The sequence below is a fragment of the Oryx dammah genome, unplaced genomic scaffold, assembly GCF_014754425.2.
Source record: "Oryx dammah isolate SB20612 unplaced genomic scaffold, SCBI_Odam_1.1 HiC_scaffold_2, whole genome shotgun sequence".
NCBI classification, from domain to species: Eukaryota; Metazoa; Chordata; class Mammalia; order Artiodactyla; family Bovidae; genus Oryx; species Oryx dammah.
Genome location: NW_024070186.1, coordinates 59,616,374 through 59,630,389, shown reverse-complemented (window position 1 = coordinate 59,630,389; position 14,016 = coordinate 59,616,374). Strand labels below are relative to the sequence as shown.

General features: G+C 42.8%; 1 protein-coding gene across 4 annotated transcripts in view; it reads left to right on the top strand.

The window, feature by feature from the left end:
* The first annotated feature begins 8,415 nt into the window (after positions 1 to 8,415).
* LRRC31 (leucine rich repeat containing 31) overlaps positions 8,416 to 14,016 on the top strand; it is a 28,331-nt gene continuing 22,730 nt past the window's right edge. Inside the window, exon 1 of one of the 4 annotated variants that reach the window (XM_040248633.1) lies at positions 8,416 to 8,658. In XM_040248633.1, the coding sequence (XP_040104567.1) occupies positions 8,619 to 8,658 (40 nt within the window). In that variant the 5' untranslated portion in view covers positions 8,416 to 8,618. Of the gene's footprint in view, positions 8,687 to 14,016 lie in introns of all 4 variants that reach the window. The other 3 variants (XM_040248640.1, XM_040248649.1, XM_040248658.1) reach the window with 3 other exon arrangements.

Sequence of the window (14,016 nt, the reverse complement as noted above, 5' to 3'; positions counted from 1 at the left end):
ATGCTCAAAATTCTCCAAGCCAGGCTTCAGCAATGTGTGAACCGTGATCTTCCAGATGTTCAAGCTGGATTAAGAAAAGGCAGAAGAACCAGAGATCAAATTGCCAACATCTGCTGGGTCATCGAAAAAGCAAGAGAGTTCCAGAAAAACATCTATTTCTGCTTTATTGACTATGCCAAAGCCTTTGACCGTGTGGATCACAACAAACCGTGGAAAATTCTGAAGAGATGGGAATACCAGACCACCTGACCTGCCTCTTGAGAAATCTGTATGCAGGTCAGGAAGCAACAGTTAGAACTGGACATGGAACAACAGACTGGTTCCAAATAGGAAAAGGAGTACGTCAAGGCTGTATATTGTCACCCTGCTTATTTAACTTATAATCGGAGTACATCATGAGAAACGCTGGGCTGGAAGAAGCACAAGCTGGAATCAAGATTGCTGGGAGAAATATCAATAACTTCAGATATGCAGATGATGCCACCCTTAGGGCAGAAAGTGAAGAGAAACTAAAAAGCCTCTTGATGAAAGTGAAAGAGGAGAGTGAAAAAGTTGGCTTAAAGCTCAACATTCAGAAAACGAAGATCATGGCATCTGGTCCCATCACTTCATGGGAAATAGATGGGGAAACAGTGGAAACAGTGTCAGACTTTATTTTTTTGGGCTCCAAAATCACTACATATGGTGACTGCAACCATGAAATTAAAAGATGCTTACTCCTTGGAAGGAAAGTTATGACCAACCTAGACAACATATTCAAAAGCAGAGATATTATTCTGCCAGGAAAGGTCCATCTAGTCAAGGCTATGGTTTTCCCAGTAGTCATGTATGGATATTAGAGTTGGACTATAAAGAAAGCTGAGCGCCAAAGAATTGATGCTTTTGAACTGTGGCGTTGGAAAAGACTTTTGAGAGTTCCTTGGACTGCAAAGAGGTCCATCCTAAAGGAGATCAGTCCTGGGTGTTCATTGGAAGGGCTGATGTTAAAGCTGAAACTCCAATCCTTTGCCCACCTGATGTGAAGAGCTGACTCATTTGAAAAGTCCCTGATGCTGGGAAAGTTTGAGGGCAGGAGGAGAAGGGGACGACAGAGGATGACATGGTTGGATGGCATCACCGACTCAACGGACATGAGTTTGGGTGGACTCCGGGAGTTGGTGATGGACAGGGAGAACTGATGTGCTGCAGTCCTTGGGGTCACAAAGAGTCGGACACGACTGACCAACTAAACTGAAGTGAATGGTTTTCCTAGTTGGGCAGATGAGAATTTATTTTTGTAAACCTCTACAAATTTCCCCTTTCCACAGCCCTTCAACACAGTTATTTGTTTTAATTTAACATTACTATTGTAGTGTTATGGTTCTGTAAAAAACTGTTCACAGCTTAACCATAAAGTATGCCAAAAATATGTACACATTTTTTCCGTAATTAGTAATAAGTTCATTTTTTAGTAACAACCTTAGTGAGATGTGAGTCACAAAATACAATTTATTTAATGTGTACAATTTTACTGTTTTTAAATAGATTCATAGAGTTGCACAACCTTTTCTACAGACAATTTTAGGCCATTTTAACGACATCAAAACGAAACCTCCTGCTACATGTATATGGATGCCTGAGTCTCTTCCCTGTTACCTGAAACTATCACAACAATTGTTTGTTAATTGGTTATATTCCAATGCAAAAGAAAATGTTTTTAAGAAAAAAAAAAAAAAAAAAAACCTCTTGGGATCTCCTGGATGGCCTAGTAGCTAAACAGGGGGCCAGGGTTCAATCCCTGATCAGGAAACTAGATTCCATATGCAGCAACTGAAGATTCCCAGTGCTGCAATGAAGACTGAAAATCCCACAGCCAAATTCCTCAAAACTGTTGACAAGTGTTTGTTTCTTTTTGCCTATCTTCTATTCATATCTCTCAGTTTCTCTCTAGTCTTTTTATATCATAGATCAGTTTTCAAATGCCACAAATTTTTTGATATGCCTTCTTTTACAGAGTGAAACTCCCTACACTTAGAGTATGGACTGGACTTAGGGACTCACTTCTAACACCTGGAATAAGGCGGGAGGGATGGTGTGTGATCCCTGAATTATGTGCTCTGGCAAGTCAGCTGTGGTTTTGTGAGAATATATCAGGCAGCCTGTGAAGAGGCCCATGTAGTTACCTTCGAAGAGGAGGGTACAGTGGGACAGCTTTCCCAGCTTGATGGCTTTGCTACTGTTATAGTGAGTGAAGTCACTCAGTCGTGTCCGACTCTTTGCAACCCCATAGACTGTAGCCTACCAGGCTCCTCCGTCCATGAGATTTTCCAGGCAAGAGTACTGGAGTGGGTTGCCATTTCCTTCTCCAGAGGATCTTCCCGACCCAGGGATCAAACCTGGGTCTCCCACATTGTAGGTAGACACTTTACCGACTGAGCCACAGTTAAACAATATTGCCTCGGGCTTCTTGAAGCTGCTTTTTCTGCTCTGTTGCTGCTAGCTACCACTTTATCTGGATCTTCTCTTGCCTTTGCTCCTAGTATCTCTGTGCTACTCAATTTATTTACTTAAATAATTTAAAGAATTATTTCTGGCTGCACGGGGTCTTCGTTGCTATGCATGGGCTTTCTCTAGTTGTGGTGAGCCGGGGCTACTCTCTAATTGCAGTGCGCAGGCTTCTCATTGCAGTGGCTTCCGTTGTTGTGGGGCATGGGCCCTAGGCAACACAGGCTCAGTAGTTGCAACTCTCAGGCTCTAGAGCACAGGCTCAATAGTTGTGGCGCACAGGCGTGGTTGCCCCACAGCATGTGGAATCTACCCAGACTGAGGATCTAACCCGTATCCCCTGAACTGGCAGACAGATTCTTAACCACTGGACCACCAGGGAAGTCCTGTGCTACTCAATTTAGATTCTACCACCACAGATCCTTCTCTGTGAAGGACTCTGTCCTGGAAAGGAGATTCAGTTGGTTAGTTCTGAGATTTAACTGGACCCAGATTGTCCCATACCATCTAACCTTTCCTTTGCCTTCACCCTTAGAACCCAGCTCTGGCACTGTTCCCAGAAAAAAACCAATTATCTTTCTATACCAAGTGGGCACATTTAGCATTCAGTGTAAGTGCCTTTGGCAATTTGATTCGAGTTTGCTATTGTTCAGTGTTACCCCAGGACCCTTAGCCTGCTTTTTGCTTCCTCTTGCCTACTTGCTGATACCCTGTAGGTCTCATTGACGTCAATTAATCAGCCCTTTCCTTGTATTTCAGAGTTCACAGGATATCATACTACTTTCATAGTAGATGACTGTCCTGCATTTGTTGTGATGACGTTATTGTTGAAGGATTAACATGTTGTTTTATTCTGCTTTTTCCATTTATCTTTAATCTTGCATGATTGTTCAGTCACGTCCCACTCTTTTGCGACCCCATGAACTGTAGGATTAGGTAGATTCAAAACTACAGAATGTCTCTTTAGCACAGAAACTATCTCATTTTTAATTTCTAAAATTTCCTTTGTCCCCTGGAGCTCCCCTCTCGTTCATCTTCTGATTCTTGGTTTATGGACCCAAGAACTCTCAAAGTATAATAGTGATTAAAAAAAAATTCTTTTCTTCTCCTTACACTGTCCTTATTTTCTCCAAGTTTCCTTTTTCTTACTGTTTCTGCATCTCATTGTCTTCTCAGAGTCTTTCCTCAACTACCTTGAGATCTTTGGCCCAACCCAAGCATATACAGCATGAAGTGTGTGTGTGCTCACTCGTGTCCAATTCTTTGCAACCCTGTGGACTGTAGCCCACCAGGCTCCTCTGTCCATGGGATTTCCCAGGTAAGAATACTGAAGTGGGTTGCCATTTCCTCCTCCAAGGGAACAGAATGAAGGGCTGTGTGTATATACATAATAGAGTATTGGTTGCTCATGTCTGATTCTTTGTGACCCCACGGTCTGCAGCCTGCCAGGCTTCTCTATTCACAGAATTTTCTAAGCAAGAATACTGGAGTGGATAGCCGTTCCCTTCTTCAGGGGATTTTCCTGACCCACAGAATGAACCCAGGTCTCCTGCACTGCAGGCAGATTCTTTACCATCTGAGCCAGCAGGGAAGCCCATAGGATGTGTCCATCAGTGGGCTTCTCTGTAATTGCTTGGGCAGATTCAGCTTCATTTAGTTAAGGGACTCTATCTACACAATCAGTATCTGTGGGGTTCTTCTCTTGGGTTGGTCAGTTTCCTACATAGGTGTCCTTCCACCTACCTCCACTGGGTGGGGGAAGAGGGTGACTAAGTTTGGTTGCCAGTGTGTTCTTAGAGGACCTACAGGGGAAATAAGGAGAGATCTCATTTTTCTGTACATACACTTTATTCAACCTCTGTATCCAATAAGGTACTCAAAACATGACCAGAGTCTCTGAATCCAGATCCTTTGTGTGTCAACTGGTTCTGAAAATAAACTTTGTCTTTTCCAGGGTGGGAAAAAGAGCAGTCTTCGGTCTGCCCTGGGGTGAGAAATGGAATTGGATAGTTTAACTTCTTACACTTTTAAACTAATCACATTGTTTTCACCCCTACCCATACCCACGTCTTCCTTCAGAGTTACCTGGTAAAATTGCTGGTACACTTACTGAACCTTTGGGTTTCTGAAATTTGAAAAACTATAAAATATTTACCCCAGCCTTTGCAGGGAATTTAGTATAAAGTCAGATAAACACATCTTCATGCTGTCTAGATTCCAAAATTTTGTTGGCATCTATCCAGTTTTATATATCCTTACAGATTTCTTGAGACCATCCCCATGGAAAAGAAATGCAAAAAAGCAAAATGGCTGTCTGGGGAGGCCTTACAAATAGCTGTGAAAAGAAGAGAGGCGAAAAGCAAAGATATAAGTATCTGAATGCAGAGTTCCAAAGAATAGCAAGAAGAGATAAGAAAGCCTTCTTCAGCGATCAATGCAAAGAAATAGAGGAAAAGAACAGAATGGGAAAGACTAGAGATCTCTTCAAGAAAATTAGAGATACCAAGGGAACATTTCATGCAAAGATGGGCTCAGTAAAGGACAGAAATGGTCTGGACCTAACAGAAGCAGAAGATATTAAGAAGAGGTGGCAAGAATACACGGAAGAATTGCACAAAAAAGATCTTCATGACCCAGATAATCATGATGATGTGATCACTAATCTAGAGCCAGACATCCTGGCATGTGAAGTCAAGTGGGCTTTAGCATCACTACGAACAAAGCTAGTGGAGGTGATGGCATTCCAGTTGAGCTGTTTCAAATCCTGCAAGATGATGCTGTCAAAGTGCTGCACTCAATATGTCAGCAAATTTGGAAAACTCAGCAGTGGCCACAGGACTGGAAAAGGTCAGTTTTCATTCCCATTCCAAAGAAAGGCAATGCCAAAGAATGCTCAAACTACCGCACAATTGCACTCATCTCACATGCTAGTAAAGTAATGCTCAAAATTCTCCAAGCCAGACTTCAGCAATACGTGAACCGTGAACTCCCTGATGTTCAAGCTGGTTTTAGAAAAGGCAGAAGAACCAGAGATCAAATTGCCAACATCCGCTGGATCATGGAAAAAGCAAGAGAGTTCCAGAAAAACATCTATTTCTGCTTTATTGACTATGCCAAAGCCTTTGACTGTGTGGATCACAACAAACTGGAAAATTCTGAGAGAGATGGGAATACCAGACCACCTAACCTGGCACTTGAGAAATCTGTATGCAGGTCAGGAAGCAACAGTTAGAACTGGACAGGGAACAACAGACTGGTTCCAAATAGGAAAAAGAGTACATCAAGGCTGTATATTGTCACCCTGCTTATTTAACTTCTATGCAGAGTACATCATGAGAAACGCTGGACTGGAAGAAACACAAGCTGGAATCAAGATTGCCGGGAGAAATATCAATAACCTCAGATATGCAGATGACACTACCCTTATGGCAGAAAGTGAAGAGGAGCTAAAAAGCTTCTTGATGAAGGTGAAAGAGGAGAGTGAAAAAGTTGGCTTAAAGCTCAACATTCAGAAAACGAAGATCATGGCATCTGGTCCCATCACTTCATGGCAAATAGATGGGGAAACAGTAGAAACAGTGTCAGACTTTATTTTGGGCTCCAAAATCACTGCAGATGGTGACTGCAGCCATGAAATTAAAAGACGCTTACTCCTTGGAAGAAAAGTTATGACCCACCTAGATAACATATTCAAAAGCAGAGACATCACTTTGCTGACTAAGGTCCGTCTAGCCAAGGTTGTGGTTTTTCCTGTGGTCATGTATGGATGTGAGAGTTGGACTGTGAAGAAGGCTGAACGCCGAAGAATTGATGAGTTTGAACTGTGATGTTGGAGAAGACTCTGGAGAGTCCCTTGGACTGCAAGGAGATCTAACCAGTCCATTCTGAAGGAGATCAACCCTGGGATTTCTTTGGAAGGAATGATGCTAAAGCTGAAGCTCCAGTACTTTGGACACCTCATGTGAAGTCAGTTGACTCATTGGAAAAGACTCTGGTGCTGGGAGGGATTGGGGGCAGGAGGAAAAGGGGACGACCCAGGATGAGATGGCTGGATGGCGTCACGGACTCGATGGACGAGAGTCTGAGTGAACTCCGGGAGATGGTGATGGACAGGGAGGCCTGGCGTGCTGCGATTCATGGGGTCGCAAAGAGTCAGACACGACTGAGCAACTGAACTGAACTGTGTTTTTTAAAATCCTAACATGGGTAAACACATGTTTACCTTTGCCATCTTTTTTTTAATAAATTTTCTTTTCTGTTATTATTTGCAAAACAGATCACATTGTAATCTTTTAAATTTTTGTTTATTTTTACTGGAAGATAGTTGCTTTAATGGAAGATAGTGTTGTTTCTGCAATATATCAACATGAATCAACCATAGGTACACATATGTCCTCTCCATTTTGCCACCTTTTTAATAGAAGTGTTGTCATCCTTTTCAGTAAATCCCTTTCCTTGCTTAAGTTCATTGAGAATAGTATTATTAACCAGTACTAGAAATGTATCTACAATAATACGTTTTCAAGACAAGAGTTCTGAATAGGGCTGAAGTAATAGGCCCATTAGACAAGTGACCTAAGATACCGCGTGCCACCAGAATGCTTTAGAACTGAGTGACTGAGTCAGCTTTTTAAAATTACCTAGGAGTTTTACTTTGTATTTCTTAAAACCCATTTAGACATTTGGATTTTTGAAAATTATGCCATACTTATAAATACATAAGGAGAAAAAAGCAAAAAGTGATTAAAGCATTTTAGAGTAAGCCTTCTGAATTAAAATATATTTTAATTTAAAAAATTTTAAAAACTCACAAAACATAAAATTTAACATCTTAACCATTTCAAAATCTGCAGTTCAGTAGTGTTAAACACATTCACATTGCTGAACAACTGATCTCCAGAAATATTTTACTTTACAAAAATAAAACCTTGTACGCATTAAGATAACTCCCAATTTTCCTCTCCCCCAAGTCCTGGCAACCACTGTTCTACAATCTGTTTCTATACATTTGATTCCTCTATATACGTCATGCAAGTAGAATCATATAGTATTTGCCTTTTTGTGACTGGCTTTTTCTTCTTACATTCTCAAACTTCATTCATGTTGTAGTATGTGTCATGCTTTTTAATGAAATAAGTTTGGGGAAGAAAAAAAAACACATTTCCCCTTAACAAGCAACACTGAAAGTATGATTCACTCTAAAAATGTTGGATCAAAATTTTAAGGCCTTTGAAAGCATTCCTTGAAAATTTTAAATAAATGTTAAGCCAAAAACCTAAAGATGGACAAAAAAAGAAAAAGATATTCCTCACTTTTGCAAAAATAAGTGAAAATCACTTAAAAGTAAGAGAAATAATGTGTCAAATATGTATTATCCTTGGGGTTTCATGGCAAATAGCCTCGCCAACTGATAATAGAGTAAATTATCAACAATAATTACTCAACTAAATGCCAGTCATTGGTTTTCCCAAAGAGCTTTTAAGTGAATGCCTCTGATTCTGGGAGAAGAAGCAAAACCTCAGTTTTCTTTTGTGGCTATAGTCTAATTATGCTATTATCTGAAAAGTTCCCCAAATTCAGTTTCCAGGGTTTGTTTACCTTCACAGCGTAAAACCCAGCACAGAGATGAGGGGGAAGCCAGAGTTTGAGTTGCTTGAGTTGCTGTGAGAAAGCCTGAGAAAGTTCAAGTTTGTATATAAAGAGGAATTTCCAAAGACATTTTGAAAACATTTCTAAGCATGAGCATGGTAAGATACTGCTCAACCCACAGTGTATAAAGAAATAGGCGGGTGCTTTCCCCTTTGCTCTCACAAGCCCGCCTTCCTCATACTTGGAATTTTTCTGACTCCCTGTTAGCTCTCAGCAGCGTTCTTCTCCTTTCTGCTTTCCTCAGTCCCCACTGTGTGCTCTTTCCTCTGTGTAGTTTCTAACCCTTCCTGGCTCCCGGCCCTTCCGTTCTGCTCTGTAGTGTCCTGTGTACACAGAGAGCCCAGCAGGGCCTCACCAGCCGGGCGGGGTTTCATGTGGGTAAATGACCACATCCTGGAGCACCATCCAGCAGTGTTTTCTTAAGACTTGGGAGTTGAAGTCACAACATTTAAGGAGCGGGGAGAGAAGGGGAAGCATTTACTGGGATGGCTCTCCAGAGAATGGCCGTGTATGCACCTCCAAAAGGTGAAATTGAGCGAAAGTGACCACTGAGGTAAGTCTTGGGTGGGTGCCAGAGAAGCAGTGAAAGGAAAAGGGCCCTGGGGTGATGGTGGAATTGAAATGGGCAGACATGGCTGCAGGTTGTGGCTGGATTCGCAAGCTAAAGGTTTCTCCCACCTAACCTTCTGAGGCTTGGTCAGCTGTGGGGCTGCAGCTGGACAACTGTCTGGTCCCATGGCTGTCTGTTCCTGTGCAAACCTGGGCTGAATCCTGCTCTAGTTTGAAAAGACAAAAAAAAAGACCCCTAGCTGTTACTTCTAAACTAGTACTCCAGGGGACTTCCCTGGCGGTCTAGTGGTTAAGACTCTGAGCTTCCACCGCAGGAGGCATGGGTTCCATCCCTGATCAGGGCCAAAAATAAATGAAATAAAGTAGTACTCTAGGTATTAGGAACATTCCATCCCCTAGGCATGGAGGTAGGCTCTGCAAGGTCACTGAAGATCCCTTGTGCAAAATGTTTCTTGAACCAATCTGGAATGTAGTATTACAGAAAGACCTATTTTATAGGGAGGGAGCCATGAATATTGTTATTTCAAGAATATCTATTAGGCCCTAGCCTGAGGACAGACTGTAAACTTTAATAGCAGAATCTAAAATTCCATTTATAGTTTTATCCCTTTAGTTTAAGTCTTTAGTACTTAATTGCTTTGCACAGTTGTATCTGACTCTCGGCAGCCGGAGACTGTAGCCCACCAGACTCCTCTGTCCATGGGATTTTCCAGGCAAGAATACTGGAGTGGGTTGCCATTTCTTACTCCAGGCGATCTTTCCTACCCAGGGATGGAACCAGTATCTCTCTTGGGTTTTCTGCATTGATAGGCATATTCTTTACCACTAGCACCACCTGGGAAACCCTGTTTCAGTCTTTAATCTTCCCTTAAAAATGTAAGGAGATCCCAGGAGGGACGATAGATTAAACCTTCATGAATCTTGAGCCTGAAGTCACAGCAGACCCACCCCTAACCTCCATCCCCCACATCCCTTGCTCCAGGCACCCAGAATCCACTCCTAGAGGCAACCCCAGGCTCCTTTATGTCTTCATACCTGGAAGATTTTGAGCCTGATTTTTCCTACCTGGGACACTTTCCCTTCTCTCTAACTATCTCAAAATCGAGGTAAAGTCACTTGTTGCTCAGAGTTATGCTCCAAGCCAGGCTTAGTCCAGTGGTGGGTTCCCTGACCACAGGGGTCTCTTCTCCCTGACGGCCCTTGTCCCAGGGTAATTGTTGGCATACAGAGCCATCTTTCTACCAGGTTAAGACTTAAGTAATGTGAGCTGTCTCTTGCTGGTCACTGACTCTCTTGCGTCAAGAACAGTATCTTGCCCAGAGTACGCTCACTTCGTGGAGTGAATTAATTCCTAACTGCCAATGTGTTTTTATGGGAACAAGCACAGGGCTGAGTAGTGAAAGTGAAATGCCAAGAGATGCACCTGGAGTCCCTGAAGCAGTCTCCTCTGGGTGACAGTTTGCAAAGGGCCAGGGAGCTTAGAGGCATGCCAGCTTCTTCTATACAATCTCTCTCAGAAGGTAACTATGACTGTTGAAATTTAAAAGGTATCGACACAGTCAATGCACTTGTCGAAGAGGTGTTTAAAGAATCATTTCTCACAATAAAATAGGGCAAAGTTTCAAACTCAAATTTGCTTTGGATTTGTATCTGCTGCCATCTTTTAGTTCCAGGATCCTGGGATATATCCTTATTTCTATGTTAAACATTACCAGCAATAAGAACAGAAAGGGGAAACAAAAACGTGTGTAGGGAAGTTGGATTTCACAGAGGCTTGACAGTCTTATTCTCTTCTCTTTCTGAAATCCTAGAAAACAGAAAACCACAGGAAGATGGCTTATTGAGAAAGACCCTGTTCAACTTGACCATGAGTCGAACAGGGAAGAAAAGTTCCTCAGATGGAGAAACTACACCCCAGGCTCCACTTGTCAACGAGAGCATCAGGGGGTCAAAATCCAGGTTCCCCAAAGCTGGAAGCAGAAAAAAGCATTGACCCAAAAACAACTGATTCCCAACCCCAGGACAAGACACTGAAGACAATCTCCTTAGACATTGGTAAGCTTCTGCCTGATGTTATTTCTTAATTTTTTAGATCAATTTTCTCCCCTAAGTGCTTCCCCCGTGGCTCAGAGGTAAAGAATCAGCCTGTAATGCAGGAGTTGCAAGAGAAGTAGTTTCAATCCCTGGGTTGGAAAGATCCCCTGAAGGAGGGCATGGCAACCCATTCAAGTATTCTTGCCTGGAGAATCCCATGGACAGAGGAGCCTGGTAGGCTACAGGCCATAGGGTCACAAAGAGTTGGACATGATTGAAGTGACTTAGCATTCTCCCCTGAAGAGATGACATGAGTTAAATGACACCTAATATAATGAAATCTGTTCTAAACATTTATTTTGTTGAATATTTTAAATAATTTGCTCATTTTACTTTTAAATTATCAGAAGTAATTATGTCGCAGAAAGGTTTAGAGAAAAATACCCAGTTTCATTTTAACACAAAGTGCTATCTCTTCAAGATTCTTTTCATATGCATATATTTATGGTCAACCAACCAGCCAACAGATTGAGTACCTCCTATGTGCCAGTCACTTATTAGAAATATAGCCACGCAAAAGAGAACCTTATGTACACAAAGGACCAAAAGCAGGCATACTTTTTGTGTGATAAGTCATATGAAGAACAATAAGCAATCTAAGGAGATAGCGAATGATGGGCTGGGGTAATTTTAGATGCAGTTGGCAGGAAGGAGTTTCTGATTTAGTAACAGAAACTCTTGAGCTGAGATCTGAAAGGCAGCCACGTAGAATGAATGAAGCCACCCATATGGATATTTTAGGGAGCAGCTTTCCAGGCAAAGGGATCTGTAAATGCAAAGGCATAATATGGGAGTGAGCCTGGAGTGCTTGAGAGCTGGCCAGGAGGTTAGGGATGCTGAAGCAGGATGAGAGATGGATAGAGGAAGAGAGGAGTAGGAGACTAGTCAGAGAGGTAGCAGAGGCCAAACGGACATACTTTGTACAATTAGAAGAGCTTATAAAACCCTCCTGAGCTTACATGGAGCTGTGATCCTCCTTCTGGGATTTATTATACTGTTCAGTTCTCACATGGTTACATGACGTTCATATGCCTACTTTTGACAGTGGCATAATATTCCATTCCATGCCTATGGCATAATTACTTAAGTTCCTTTTTTTGCCCTTTGGTGAGTATCTTTGGCTTTCCCTCTCCCTTGTTTTCTGTTTCACTGTGTTACACTAAATAGCTGAAAGTTCCCAGCACAGAGATTACAAATTCAAGGGTTATGAAAATATTGCCACTCTCTCTCTAAAGTCATGACATATACAGTGTCATCAGTATATTATTAGAGTAAGTGTATTTATACATTTATACTTTTCGTGCAAACACATGTTAAAGAGAGAACAGTATGAGTCCCCATGATTACCTCCCTCTAACAATTATCAACCCATGGCCAGTCTTATTTCATTTATACTTACCCCACATCTGTCGGATTATTTGTTCCAAATACCAGAAATATCACTTTACCTGTGAGCAGTTTGAATACATTTTTGAAAGTAGAAAATTAAGAAGTCTATCTTTAAAAGAAGGTAATCAGAGGGTTGTTGCTATTTGTTCTAAAGTATGATTTGGAGCTTTAGGAACGTGGTTAACGGATACCCATATAGTACTGCTCAGTCATGTCTGACTTTTCTGCAACCCCGTGGACTGTAGCCTGCCGGGCTCCTCTGTCCATGGGATTCCACAGGCAAGCACCCTGGATTGGGTTGCCATTTCCTTCTCCAGGGGATCTTCCCAACCCAGGGATCAAACCTGCATCTCCTCCGTCAGCAAACGGATTCTTTACCACTGAGCCACTTGGGAAGCCCCAGTGGATACCTATTATCATGATTAAATTAACAGTGCGGCCAGCTGGTTATCTCAGCTGGCGAATACCAGCCCCTCAAGATGTGCGTGGCATCTCCATTTTAATTTCTCCCCAAACTCAGTGGCCCCTGGAGTTACATGAATTGTCCCCCAAATGGCTCTGGGACCTAGCTGGTCCTCTCTGTTGCTGTCCTGGCTTTCTTGTCTATTGCATGGACCGCTGCTGCTCTTTCCTACCTGGTTTCTCTCCTCCTGGTCTTGCTCTCTTGCCAGCCTGTCCCCCCCACTTCCGCCGGGTGCTCTTTCTAAACCACAGATGTCTTCCACTGGTTTGAAATTCTTCACTGAGTCTTTCTTGCCTTGAAGAGAAAGCCTATATTCTCAAGCATGATCTTCATGGTGTTTGTGGTAAGCTGAATATCTCTTCATGGCCTCTGCCTTCACCCAACCTCACATTCATCCTCTACTGCTGCTATTGTGATTTACCTGCAGTTTCCTGATCTGGCTGCATTCCCCCAGAGCAGGTCCCTGTGCCGAAAAAGACCTTCCCTGTGTCTCTACCCTCCCTCTGCACCCCTCCCCCACTTATCCCTCCCTCCTGACCACCCACCTGGCTGACTCCAACTCATCTTTAAGGCGCAATTTATTTCACTTAGGCTTCCCTGGTGGCCCAGACAGTGAAGAACTTGCCCGCAATGCCGGAGACCTGGGTTTGATCCCTGGGTTGGAAAGATCCCCTGGAGAAGGAAATGGCAACCCAATTCAGTATTCTTGCCTGGAGAATCCCTTGGACAGAGAAGCCTGGTGGGCTACAGTCCACGGGGTTGCAAAGAGTCAGACATGACTGAGCGACTAATACTTTCACTTGGAAGCTTGCCAAGGCCCATCCCAAGAACTGAAGCACTTACTGTCTCTACCCTGGGCCACCTGGCACCCCTGCTGGTCTCCACCCTTGTACTTCTCCTCTGTACTGTGACCGTGGCTCTTTCATCTGTCTCCTCCATCAGACAGGTAGCTCCTTGATAACAGGAACTTGTTATCTTGATTCCCTGTACCGCACCACCCACATTACAAACACATAATCATGTTTTATGAGAGCATTAGGATTCTTGGTTGTAAACAACAGAAGCCAACCTCTCCAGGTTTAGCTTGGAAAAGAACCTAATGAGAAGGTCCTGCTTGGCTCAGAGTCTCCTGGAGAAGCAAGAATTTGGTTCAGCAGAACAGCAGCCAGAAAAGGCCCAAATCGCTCCACAGAGCTGCTCACATTGGTCACTTTGCCCCCTCCAAGGAGTGCCAGCCCTCCTTTAGCAACAGCCAGCCTGTAGCAGATCTGACTCATCTGTTATACATACTGAGCTGTGACGTAAGATATTTTTTGAAGGAAGAGTTTCATAGATTTAAAAACACATACATATGGTGTGTAAGGCGA